The sequence below is a fragment of the Perkinsus marinus genome, assembly GCF_000006405.1.
Source record: "Perkinsus marinus ATCC 50983 genomic scaffold scf_1104296932410, whole genome shotgun sequence".
In the NCBI taxonomy this organism is placed as follows: domain Eukaryota; phylum Perkinsozoa; order Perkinsida; family Perkinsidae; genus Perkinsus; species Perkinsus marinus.
The window spans coordinates 202827-215068 of NW_003215453.1; the positions used below are offsets into that span (position 1 = coordinate 202827).

The 12242-nt window shown below is 48.2% G+C and overlaps 2 protein-coding genes across 2 annotated transcripts; both read left to right on the forward strand.

Annotated features, from left to right (window-relative positions):
* Nucleotides 1-4702: 4702 nt before the first annotated feature.
* Pmar_PMAR022293 (hypothetical protein) lies at nucleotides 4703-5433 on the forward strand (the record flags this gene model as incomplete). The annotated part of the gene is made up of 2 exons (XM_002785509.1): nucleotides 4703-4815; nucleotides 5284-5433. Coding segments are annotated over 2 exons (263 nt in total), but the record flags the coding sequence as incomplete, so codon positions are not given.
* A 4654-nt stretch (nucleotides 5434-10087) lies between these two features.
* Pmar_PMAR022294 (conserved hypothetical protein) lies at nucleotides 10088-11418 on the forward strand (the record flags this gene model as incomplete). Its single annotated transcript, XM_002785510.1, has 5 exons — nucleotides 10088-10105; nucleotides 10376-10452; nucleotides 10495-10537; nucleotides 11057-11125; nucleotides 11272-11418. The coding sequence occupies 5 exons, from the start codon at nucleotides 10088-10090 to the stop codon at nucleotides 11416-11418; spliced, it is 354 nt and encodes a 117-aa protein (XP_002785556.1).
* Nucleotides 11419-12242: the final 824 nt, after the last annotated feature.

Below are 12242 nucleotides of genomic sequence, written 5' to 3' on the forward strand. Positions count from 1 at the left end.
CGCCCTACTACTTACATCTCGCTACCTTTGTTGTTCTGTTATGCTAGTCGGTAGAGTTAGTAGAAGTCGGACCGTGCACGTGGCGTCTCGAAATCCATAGATTTCATGCCTCTGAAATCGTCTCGTCTCGAGAACAGCGGAGCGAAGTGTTACACGATGTGCATTATATTCGTATAGCGTTCATCTGATTACTCAAATCTCGTGCGGTTTGTATAAATCGTGTACTGCTAGTATGGGATCATTATTATTATTCAGTGTGTTTTAGAGATTCGGAAACTATCGGGCGCCCAACCGGCGACAGCGGTAGATTGCAAAACTATTCGTAATTATGTCAGTTTCTCAGCGACAGCGACAACAGCGTTATGTTTAAAGTTGATACTCTAATTTAGAGTCTCTAAATGATGTGGAGCCAGCACTTATGTTCTATCAAGGTTTCGTAAACTAGTTACATCTGATACTATCTAGTAGTACACACTTGAGTCGAATTTAATAGTGTATATGATTATTTTATGGCGACAAGTTGAAATAAATCGGCAAAGGACGTATCGAATTCGTTCGCAATGTGGTGGCAACGACGACTACTGCATTGACGCGAGGTAGACTCGATGTTGTACACCAAACTCAACGGTGATCATCGGAGCATTGATAACTATATCAGCGGACAATAAGAGGAGAGACAATTATGTTAGATGATAGCTATAGAGAATCGGATGGCTTGGGGACAGGGTCTGTGCAATCCATTACAATCGAGAATGTGCCTCTATGAAGGTGAGCAACACTGATCCAACCAACTTGGTCGGACCAAGCACTCGCCACATTTTAACTGATTTTTGCGAGATCTGGTTATGCAGTAGGAAGCAGCATCAACAAGTGCTCTTATGGCTAGTACCTGTCCTAGACTGATCCTCTGTGGGGATTGGTTCGCTTCTGATTGCCCACATTTTGGACGTACAATCCACAGCTGTGGGAGGATAACAATCCGATGGAAACAGATGAGGTCGGTATGGTGGGATGAGTTTAACTCGGGAGTTTCGGGCCTGTGGTTGCAGCCCGTATACAACCGAGATACTAACTTCATCCAACTATAACACCTTGGCAAACCTGCACACCATGTTATCTTCCATTATATGAAATCCATATAGAGGGGGATGCGCGTTGGTCTTTCAGTGAAACTACATCAGGCTCTGATGAACAGGAGAGTTCTCTGACTTAGTATCACTCCCAATGATTCAGTGGGAACTAACTTTATCTGAAAAAACCCCGACCTGGGCAACAACGAAAAGCATCGAATTGTTACTGTCAGCAGGTCTGCGTTCGCAACGTCGGCACTATTATGGTGCTATAGCTCGTGAGTTTCCTAGACTCAGTTTCGCGTACGCCTTGAACTGTCGTCAGGGCATTCTTGAGATTCCGGGGTTGTTGCTCACCCGAGTTTCCCGATAACCACCCAAACCACTGTGTCTATACACAACCCGGTATTGGAAGAGATTAACGAAAAATATGATTCCTCAAAGTCTTACGGATACTAATAAATATAATTCGGCGAAGTAAATTCGCAGACTCCCGCTTTGATGACGAGAGGTGATGAAAGACTCTGTGTTTTCGCCCCGAAAACCCGAGTGAATTCAACCTGAATTCATCACCAGTCACAATAGCATCTTAGGCTCACAGATTGATCATAGTAGCAGTCAAAGGGACAGAGTTCGCAATCAGGGTTCGTGCTCGGATTCTTGCACTTTGGGTCACCACAACCTTGCATCAGATAAACCGTGAGGGCAACAATGGCGATGACGAAGATCATTGGGAAAATGGTATCGAAGAGCAGATATGATATCTGAGATACACAAATTGCAAACTGCAAATCTCTTCAGGAATCATGAGATTGATAGGACCTCACGAGGTCCACGAGCGAAATCGAAGTGAAGGGATATTCATAGTGGGAATTTCTGTTCAACAAAATGTGGGACGTAGGAATAATATGTGCGAGGACTCTATGAAGAACGTTTCCTTCCATGGCATGATTCCGAAGGTAAGATCTTAAGCGCACGGGACCCTGCAAGAGATCGTCCAGACCTCTTACGCACACTGGTGCGACCTGCCTACCAAGCTAAATTTAAACGAGTTGAAATTGGCTGATTATCCGTGTACGCATAGAAGTCTATGCTAATGAGTGCCTTCTCAAGTATGATTGAAACTGAAATTCTGTGACCAGAGATTGGTTTTGAAATGTCCGAATTCACGTGGTGCTGCGTGAGTATAGCGCGCGCTAAAGTCTCTTAAGAACAGTTTCACGGGAAATAGAAGGTTGACTCGGTGGATTGGGTTCCAAGGTCTTAGCCTTCAAGTGATACAGCAAATCACAGGCATGGTACGCTCTGTGACGTCTTCGAACTCATGCGGGGGTGAGAAATGTTAGATTTGGTACGTCTGGTCGCACACGCCTGACTTATCGGGACAATGATTTCCATGTTGATGTGTTGTTGAAATGTTCGATTTCACGTGGTGCTGCGTGAGTATGGCGCGAGCTAAAGCCTCTTAAGAGCAGTTTACGGGAAATAGAAGATTGACTCGGTGAACTGGGTTCCAAGGTCTTAACCTTCAAGTGATACAGCAAAGCACAGGCATGATGCGCTCTGTGACGTCTTCGAATTTACGCTCTGGGGTGACGAATTTTATATTAGATACGTCTGGTCGCACACGCCTCACTTATCGGGACCATGGTCCCGGACCATGATGCCCATGTTGATGTGTTGTAGATGGCCCGAGTTTAATATATGGCTCGATCGTTATGAATTACACTTTAATTGAGCATGTTGTCCAATAGTCAGGACTAGGCCATCTCGGAGACGGGGCGGAGCTCGCGTCAGGCACGCAAGAACGATTGACTCGATTGCCTCCCGCGCCGAAAATGGATGACGCAGGTTCGATTTCCACGAACGTCACTTCTAACGCAATCGATTTTTCGGCGGCTTTCGCAGCAGCTGCTGATGAGTTGGTCGAGTACACAGGATTTCACATTTTTGGCAAGATCCCCACTGGGGATCACTCAGGGTGTGATGTGAGTGGAAATTCAGCACGATGTTCTGTGTTTGGAAATTTCAAGGTGGAAATTTCCGGAATTTCCAGGAAATTTCCGCCAAGGTGCTTCCGGGCTTCTGCGCTAGCGCGCAGTGGGGATCGAGGAAGTACAAGAGAAGCAAGATCACGAGTTGGAGAGTCGTTTCGTGGGTCCATGCGTTACATTGTCGATTGCGTGTCGCGTTCAGTTCGGGAGCCAATGATGACTCGAAAGGGATGTAGGTGCGTCAATCACGATCACGACTGACGATCCGTCAAAGCAGCTTTGTGAGAGACAGGTTTTCGCTCTTGAAAGACTTTGTTTTTGGGTGGTCGAATTCTGTTCAGTTTCTCGAAGAAATCTGGTTTATCCATGTCTTTGAAGGCTTTCCTGTTATATTGCCTATCTCTTAATGGCACTTTCGTCGCGTAGGAGAAGCTCTGTCTTCGACCCCCGACCACATTACCTGGTGAAAACTCGGGCTGAGCTTGGCCTCCCACCGCTGTAGTACAGGTGCTGTAGTACAGAAGCAAGTATTACTTGCCAAGTAACTAGGTTACTGTAACCCCAAGTTGAACTTCAAGACTTGAACTTAGTTCAAGTTCAAGTTCACCTTGCTTCAAGTTGTTTCAAGTGGCACCTCATGACGCACGACGAACGTGGCGGTCCAGTGGATGATGAACTCGACATGGAAATGCTTGGGATCAAAAGTATATCTCCTTATTACTTACCATGGTATGAATTACTGTGCAGTTGCATCTCCGAGCGTTACAGGCGAGCGAGAAAATAGATGCGCTCGACCGAGCGAGGTGAATTGCCATGAATCGCCATGCGAAGACTTGTAATCGCTCGCCTTGATGATCGATTCCAGCCGTTGGGGCTTTTACGCACAACAACCAGTTCTGAGCATCACTACGATACTCTATCTATGCGGAGAGCTATTCTTAATGCAGAACGAGCTTTTTTATAAACGAAACGTGAGTAGAGATCAGTAAATAGCCATTTTTGTTAGATTTCCTGGAAATTCAAGGGTCGTGGAAATTTTTCCGAAATTTCCTTCGGAAATTTCAGGAATGGAAATTAACGCTTGCAAAAATCACACCCTGGGATCACTGGCGGCGCCAGTCACGGACAGTTATCCGTGACGCCAGTCGTCACTGTTCACCTGAGGCTGGCTCGATCGATGGTATAGAAACTATGCGTCGGGCCAAGGGGGCATATTTTAACGCTATCAAGCTGGCAAAGGTGAACCATCTAGAGATATAATTCAGCAAAATGGATGAGGTGGGGGTCCACAGACGTTTCAAAACCCGCACTCCAACCGTGGCCACATACAGTAAAGCCGAGATCCTCGATCAATTCTTCGGCTTGCGGGAGCGCCCCCCCCAGCCGCTCGGACACGAGGAGGAAGACTACTCGGCAGCTGAATCAGCTGAGCTGATCGCGACATAAACTGGAAGGCTCTGGGAGGCCCCTTAGCGAACGAAGAAGTGGAGATAGCTATACGCAACCTCAAAACTCGTAAGGCCTGCGGTCACGATGGCATCTTCTATCATAGAAGTTCTATGAACATGTGAAGTACGCATGCCAGAATGTGCCCTGGTTCAGCGATGCGGTAGAAGGAGTTTTCAACTCGATACTCAGATTGACACATTACCCGACGGTGCTCAAACGTGCGGACCTTTGCATGCTGTATAAAGCTAATGGGCGACTTGGTCCAAAAGCGTGGCGACCGGTAGCACTGACATCATTTTTAGGTAAGTTTTTCGAGCTACTACTGAAACGGAGACTCCTGACGGCACTCGGGCCTCCTCCGGGATACGTACATGGCTTCGTCCCTCACCGCAGCACGATCACTGCCGTGCAGTCGATCATCCGTCATCAGCCGCAACAACCTGAGGAGGCACGCACCATAACCGTCACGTTCGATGTCGCTGCGGCTTTCGACAGAATTGGTCATGCTCATATCGTAGCAGAGATCTCTGCCATTACGGGAATTTCGCAATGGAGAGCTCTCGTGCAATATTACTTGCATGTTGGAGATGTGCATATCGATGGTCTCACAACCTACCGAGCAGCGGGAATTCCCCAAGGCGGGGTGCTCTCGCCCGTGTGCTCGGCATCGACGTGGCGAGTCGGAAGAAGGATCACAGATCTCAGGGGTCCCTTCTCTACCGAAGTGGCTATCTATGCGGATGATTCCTGCGTACGGATTGTTGCTCTAGATGTGACTGGACTCTCCGCTGGTGTGAGACAGTCTCTGAGTACTCTTTCTGCGTGGTCGATCGAGGCAGAACTCGCGACCGACCGTGAGAAAACAGAAGCACTCGCTGACTCTGATGCGACTGCTGATCTGCTGAAAGAAGAGCTAGCCGGTACTGACGCTCAATTCATCAGCGAGAGCATTAAGAGGTCCATCAGATGGCTGGGACTGGTGATCACAGCATCTCTCTCCTGGCGCAGTCACCTGGACTTCGCCTTCGGTAAAGCCTTGAGGTGCTTAAGCACAGTTCGCAGGATGCTGGGAAAATACTGGGGCATATAGCCTAGCTTGGCGCTCTGCGCTTGGCGCATGCACATTGCCCCAACTCTTCTATATGCGGCAGAGCTGTGTGGCGAGTGCTCGTCGTTTGAATGGTTCCGAAAGCGCTTCTCTCGCTTGGAGGCGACGCTATTTCGATCCATCTCTGGACTGAGCCGCTCCGCCTCGACTGTAATCGCTGCGCGTTGCTTAGCTATGGTCACAGAACCACTCTGGATTCAAGCGAGGATTCGATACGCCACATACCATCTGCACAAGATTGGACACGCCGAAGATCGGAGAGTCCGAGCGGTGCTCTCCAAATGGGGTATAGATGATTGTTCGCGTGCTGAAGTTTCACGATCGACGGGTTATCTGCAAACTGCGGGCCTGACTCATGGGTGGCACTGTGAACTGAGTTCCGGACTGCCCCCATCTTTCGACGATTCCGCCCACTTCTTCTTCACTGATGGCTCCGTCACTGGCCGGGGAAATGTGTCAGCAAGAACGGGATCTGGAGTCGTCAGGCATGTACCGGGACATCGGCCTGAGTATGAGGGACGCTGTTACATCACAGGACCTCACGCAAACATCTCGCAGTGCGAAGTGGTTGGCCTATGAGCTGCGGTTTCATGGGCTCTAGAGCTGCGTGCTGAGGGCGATCCTCGGAAGATGATCTATTTATGCTGCGATTCTCAAGCAGCGATCAAGTCTGTGGCCAATGCTCTTTGCCATAACGGCCTCGCTTCTACCAAACTGACTCAGGACGTGGCGAGCCTGATTCATCGTTGGGTAGGTCAGGATACGGAGGGATATCGAATCTGTTTGTGGTGGGTCCGTGGTCATGCTGGCCATTGGCTGAATGAACTAAGTGACCTGCATGCAGGACGTGGGGCCCGGAACGGACCCGATACTATCTATTATGAAGTTGAAAGACCAGTATCTTTCACAAAAGCACAGCTAATACACTTCTCCCATGTGCACATGGAGGAGAAGTGGAGGTGTCAGAGAGGGCGGTTAGCTGTGAACAGACTCGGTCTCGGCCTTGGCCGTGAACAACTGTCTTCTATATTTGAAAGATGTATTGGATGAAAGATCGGGGATCGGCGGCGTTTGTTCGAACTCCTCACCTTCCACAGCAGCACGAAGGGCTATCTTCGACACCCTTCAGCCGATATCACGGATTGGAAATGTCGCTACTGTCGGTCTCATAAAGAGGACCTACCACACTTCTTGTGGTGCCCCTCGAGGAAGATGTGTACACTCAGAAAGAAAATCTGGGGCGCGGATCCACTCCTGTCAGCACTAGCAGGAGAGAGACCGCAACGCGGACTCACCCTGGTCCGCGAGGCGTGAAGGAGTCGTTACTTCTCGATGTATCAAAGAGCAGCATTGTGGTAACCACCTCCCATGTAGGGCATTGCCGAGGCGGATGTATTTGAGGAGAGCGTGGTAGGTGAGATCTATTGTGTGTCCGTGGAAAGAGACTCGAAGGTTGACACCGACAGGAATCAGTCCTTCCAAAAGGTGATCGACGTTGCCTCGATGGAGACATGCATTCTCATCAGAGCGACGGGCCCTGGTTTGCATCCTCCTCGTGAGAGAGAAGGCGACAACGAGGCGATGAAAGCGGCACGACGCAGAACTGACCGCCAGGCTGCTGTATTTTATATGCTATGTGAGGTTGATGGTTCGCTGCCCTTGTCGAGGAGTGGTTGTAGCTCGATAGCCTCTGTGAAACAATGAGTCGAAATAGATCTGTCGTGGTATTCGAGTACCTGCTCTATCAAATTGGCGTATTTGATTGAGTCGATTCAACTTTGCTCGCTCGCTGGTTTACCCTGAACACTCTACCATACTCTTGTCGAATGTCTGTTCAACAGACTCTGTTGTCCAATAACATCCATTCATTTAGTTAGTTGGGAGTAGTGGGTAGTGGGGCGAAAGCATGATACGTTGCTACAGAACTAGTGAGATCCGAAAGTCTCAACCTCGAAGTTCTGTCGAAAAATTCTCCGAAACTTGCAACGCTGGATGCTTCGCTCCGCATAAGTAGCAGCGAGATTATGAGATACTCTCATCTGCCACAGAGAGTCAATTCGGTGCTCTCTGGGCCAGAGCCTCTGGCCTATGATCCTCGCTTGACTACTCATGCCTCCCAAACCAACTTAAACCGGATGCGGGCGGGTGGGTTCAGGAAAGTCCCCATTAACTAAATGGTAACTGGATATTAATCGATCCAACACCCCCCAACCACATCACAAACCATTCGCTCGTTTGTTGACCTAGCCCAATAAATTGACCTTCATTGAATGTTGTTTTTGTGTAAGGTAACGCTGGTGTGGTACGACAATTCAATGAGTTGTCTCAGGAGAGGAAGTGGAAGTTGAGCGGGGAGGAGTGAGTATTTTATCGCACTGTGGCATGGTTTTTCGGATACAGTTTGGACTTTGCATCACTCGCGTTCCACGGTTTTACCGTGTGTTATCCCTTCCAAAGCGACAGGGTGCTACAGCTTTTCTTCTTACCGCCCACACAACAGAGACTCTCTGTCAGAGAGTCGAAAACAGTAGTTGCGCATTTGCTAGTATGTGGGGCGTTAGGGCCCATGATTTAAAACGGGAATGTTCTTCTTGAAGCTGTAAATCGTTGAAATAGAGTTCAGGTTGGTGTTGTTGCAGGCGGGTATTTGGTCCTTCTTCGAGCAGCAACACTCGCTTGGAGAGCTGTGAATTCGAGTGTGCTGAGTTCAGTAGAGTTGATCGCCATAGGATGGTCCTGGTTGATACAGCTACGAAGAATCTTCTGGTAGGCTTTCGAGAAAGGTGTGGTATTGAAGCCTTGTGTTAAAGTGTCGACCTTGGATGCTGACGCACCGCCAATTGATAGACGCAATTGATAGATTGGAGAGAAGGTCAATGGAATAATTGCGGACGGATAGCATCGAAAAAAATAGAAAACAAAAAATTTCAAACAAAAAAGGATAGGCTCGATAAGCGAGTCTTGCTTACTAATAAGGGGGATATCTTCTTGTACAAGAGGCACACGCTGTGTCGAAAGAGTGCAAGGTTTGCGCCACAGGCGCGGTGATGCCAGTTAACAGACTGTTCATCGGGTCGTGACGAAATCCTCTCTATGTTGATTGAATCAACTTGATTCGATGGAGATGGATTGGAAGGATTGGTCAATCCATCGAGATGGATTGATTGAGATGACGTGCACGGGACGAGGGAACTAGAGATGTCTTCCGAAGAGCATTCTCAACTTGAGAATCTCAAGTCTGACTTTTCGCGGGTAGTACCGAATGTGACGAAGACGATTTATCCTCGCAAGCTGGAGGAGATGTTGAAAGAACGTACCCGTGAACGTCGGACATGTGGAACTTAGAGTGGACAACAGAACATAGTTTTAGACAGGTCCACGAGGTTGAACTTGGAAGGAGTTTCAGGGAGATAAAAACCAGTGACAACTTGAGGAACGATGGCTTGGCGAGATTCGCGCTTTCTTGTGCGCACAATCGCGCAAGGTTTTGTTCTAGTCTTGTACGAGGGTTCTACCCTAGTCCGTACTAGTTACTAACTTGTACAAGCTCACATCTATATCGAGTGAGGACGATATGGATAACAGAGTCTTCAGTGTGTTGCAACGGTTCGTGGCCATTGATTGCACGCTATTGGGCGTCGGATCATTCGCAATGGGTTTGCGTCATCACTGCCTGGCTTTCACTGCTGTTGGGGCATAATGTTTCACCTGTTTTCGATAGATCACGCAAAAAGTTTGAAGCAGCCTCGAAAGCGATAATAAATGGGAGGAATATTACATCTTTATCAGGGATATAGCAATGATGCGCGAGAAGTTAGGCCACAACGCGTGAGGCTACGTGCGCACACGCGGGGTGGAGAGGAAAGGATGAGTTTCAGCATGAGGCGCTTCTGGGCTGGTGTACCATAATCCATTGTCCATTGTATTTGTTTCTGGTCGAACTCCGAGATTATATCTTCTGCCTCACATCTGTCGCGTATGGAGGTACCGCTACGACGATCTAGGCAGCCGCCTCCAACGGTGATCGTGTCTGGCTTGACTTCTTCGTTGGTCTATCCGTGTGCGGTTTGTGGCAGGTCAACGCCGCACAAGGTGGTGCGGAATCTTGTTTATTGATAGCGTTTAACGTGAAGTACGCGAGTTGATCGATATGGTTGAAGCAGAAGGACGCTGCACATCGGCTACGTGCGTCGTCGAGTTGCACAACATCTCTACTTCGCGGGATCGGTCGGCTGGGTCCCAGGCTCTAGGAGGAATGCAGGAAGGCCATGTTGCTTGCTCAGGAAGACTATTTCCAAACCAAACATGATCCCAATCGGCTTATGTGTTGTGCTCTTCGTCACTACAGTCACCGGAGAAGTCATCTACCGCAACTATAAGGCAGGTGACAAAATGTCAAGTACTTTGTATAACCTCATGTGCGTGAGGAAGTCCAGTCACCCCCCCCCTGCTTCGTAGCAGTCGATATGGACGAAGGGCCTCATGTAATTATTATGCAGAGAATGGCTCCTGCTGTCGCTCATCTGCGCGTTGGAAATGATTCGCTCTCAATTTGAGCATAATTGAGCATGGACGATCGAGCAGCTGCCACGTGCTCACGTCACAAATGGCACTGTGGTGTCTCTGGTGTCATATAATACCAACTGCTGTTGTGTGACGCCTGCAAGCCTTGCAGTGCAAGGCCATCCTAAGTGAACTCATAGACTTAGCATTCTCTAGTAGGAGCTTCATGCTCCTACACAGTTTGTTGTCAGGTGGTTATTGGCGCCGTTAGTATGGTTATTCCCTACTCCATGACGAAGAAAGAAGAGAAGGCTATTAGAAAGAAAATGTGAGCCGTGAACTTTACCATCCAAAAAATTATTTTTTCCAGGCGACATCCAGGGGCGAAAGGTGATTTTGGTTACATAGAATATGTAAGCCGTTGATGACACTTGGAGAGGATCCCTGACATTTTTCGCTGCAGTGCTCAAAGTCTATTTGCAACATAGTCTGATATTTTCCACCACGTTTGTTCCCGCAATGATAAAAGTGAAAACTTTTTGCTCTAGTATAATTTTCCACTCATCCATATCTTAGTATGTAAGCATGAAACGATAGACAGTTTTCGGCGGGTGTATTTCCATCACTGTAAGGCATAGCGTGTTGAGAAATCATGTCGAAACCCCCCGGAATTGGAGCAGAAATGACTTACTAGACTATTACAAATTAGTACAGAGCACGGTAGAATCCATGCAACACTGTACTCCTGACCGGAAGGCTCGCGATCATTCATCAGGAGCCCTCCGATCAGGAGGGCTCATCAGCGATGAGCCTTCGAGTATCACTGTTTGTTATTCGAACTCCGAATTTCGGGTTTGTTGCTGGCCATTGATGAACCACTCGCTATGAGTAATAGGATCCCTATCGATATCCGCATCCCATTTCAATCTCAGGTGGAAGTTGTAGAATCCTGGAGAGGGAAGGGTATCGGCACTAAAATGTTGAAACGTGCCATCCTCAAGGTGAGGATCCATTTTCGTGACCTTCGGGCTCCGGGACGAGGAAGTCCAATACTGGCCACGCACCGTCCTCATGCTCAATACTCATTAACAAGGAGGGGAGCGGGCCCCTCTCTCCAAGAGACTTCGAGTGATCCGTTCATTCTCAGGCCATCGGTGAATTCTGGATTATTGCTTTGTCCCTGAAGGTTGATTACGAGAATTTGCCAGCCATCAAGGTCTACGAGAAACTCGGATTCAAGAAGATCCTGAGTAAGTTGAGACTCCCTGCTGAACACTGGATAGTTTTCCTCTAAAGCTGCTCGCTCACGAGGAACTGTGTCGTTCACCTTCAGGAGAAGGCGATCTCCTCCTTTACACATTTTTCCCTCGATGAATTTGCCCAAAGTATGCCGCTCCCGTAAGAGATATGATGGAGGCACCATGGATTCTGACCCCCGCAGTATAAGGGGACGTCTTATTCCCGGACTTCTACCGGGTTCGAACATATCAATACCAAGAGACTTCTTATCATCTTTTCTCTTCCCTCACAGACGATGCGTTAGCGAAGGCAAGTAAGGGAGGGATTTATGCGCCCAGAAAAGTCTCCTCAACAAGGCTTCATGTCGCAAAGGCTCCGCGGCAAAGCTCACATCAGAAATACCTTATCCGACGCAGTATCGGAATATCCCCTTATAAGAAGGAGGCTACTTCCTTTTTGGAAGGGGATATTCGGACACTGCGTTTGCCCCCTCGAGCCAAACGAACACGTGAGGAAACGGAAAACTCTCCTGGGACGATGCTGGTGCATATATCTGTTGCCATCCTAATCGCCCGTAGCACGTAATATGTCGCTACCGAGCGAGAAGTTAATTTAATGAGCAAAAACCACTAGCATCAGCCAGATAGATCGAGACCCGAGACAGACTATGATGGTCCTAGTGCGCACTCGTTGTTTAGCACGGAAATTGTAGTTCTTCGATTGTAGATATCGTATTATCATGTCGACATCAGTAAATGTCGAATATTTATAGCAATCAGTACAGTTCGTTCTTCCTCATTTATGCAAAGTTGACTCAAGGCAATCTCAACAGTGCCACAATAACAACAACATGTAGCGGCAAGCGGAATCATGAACAAC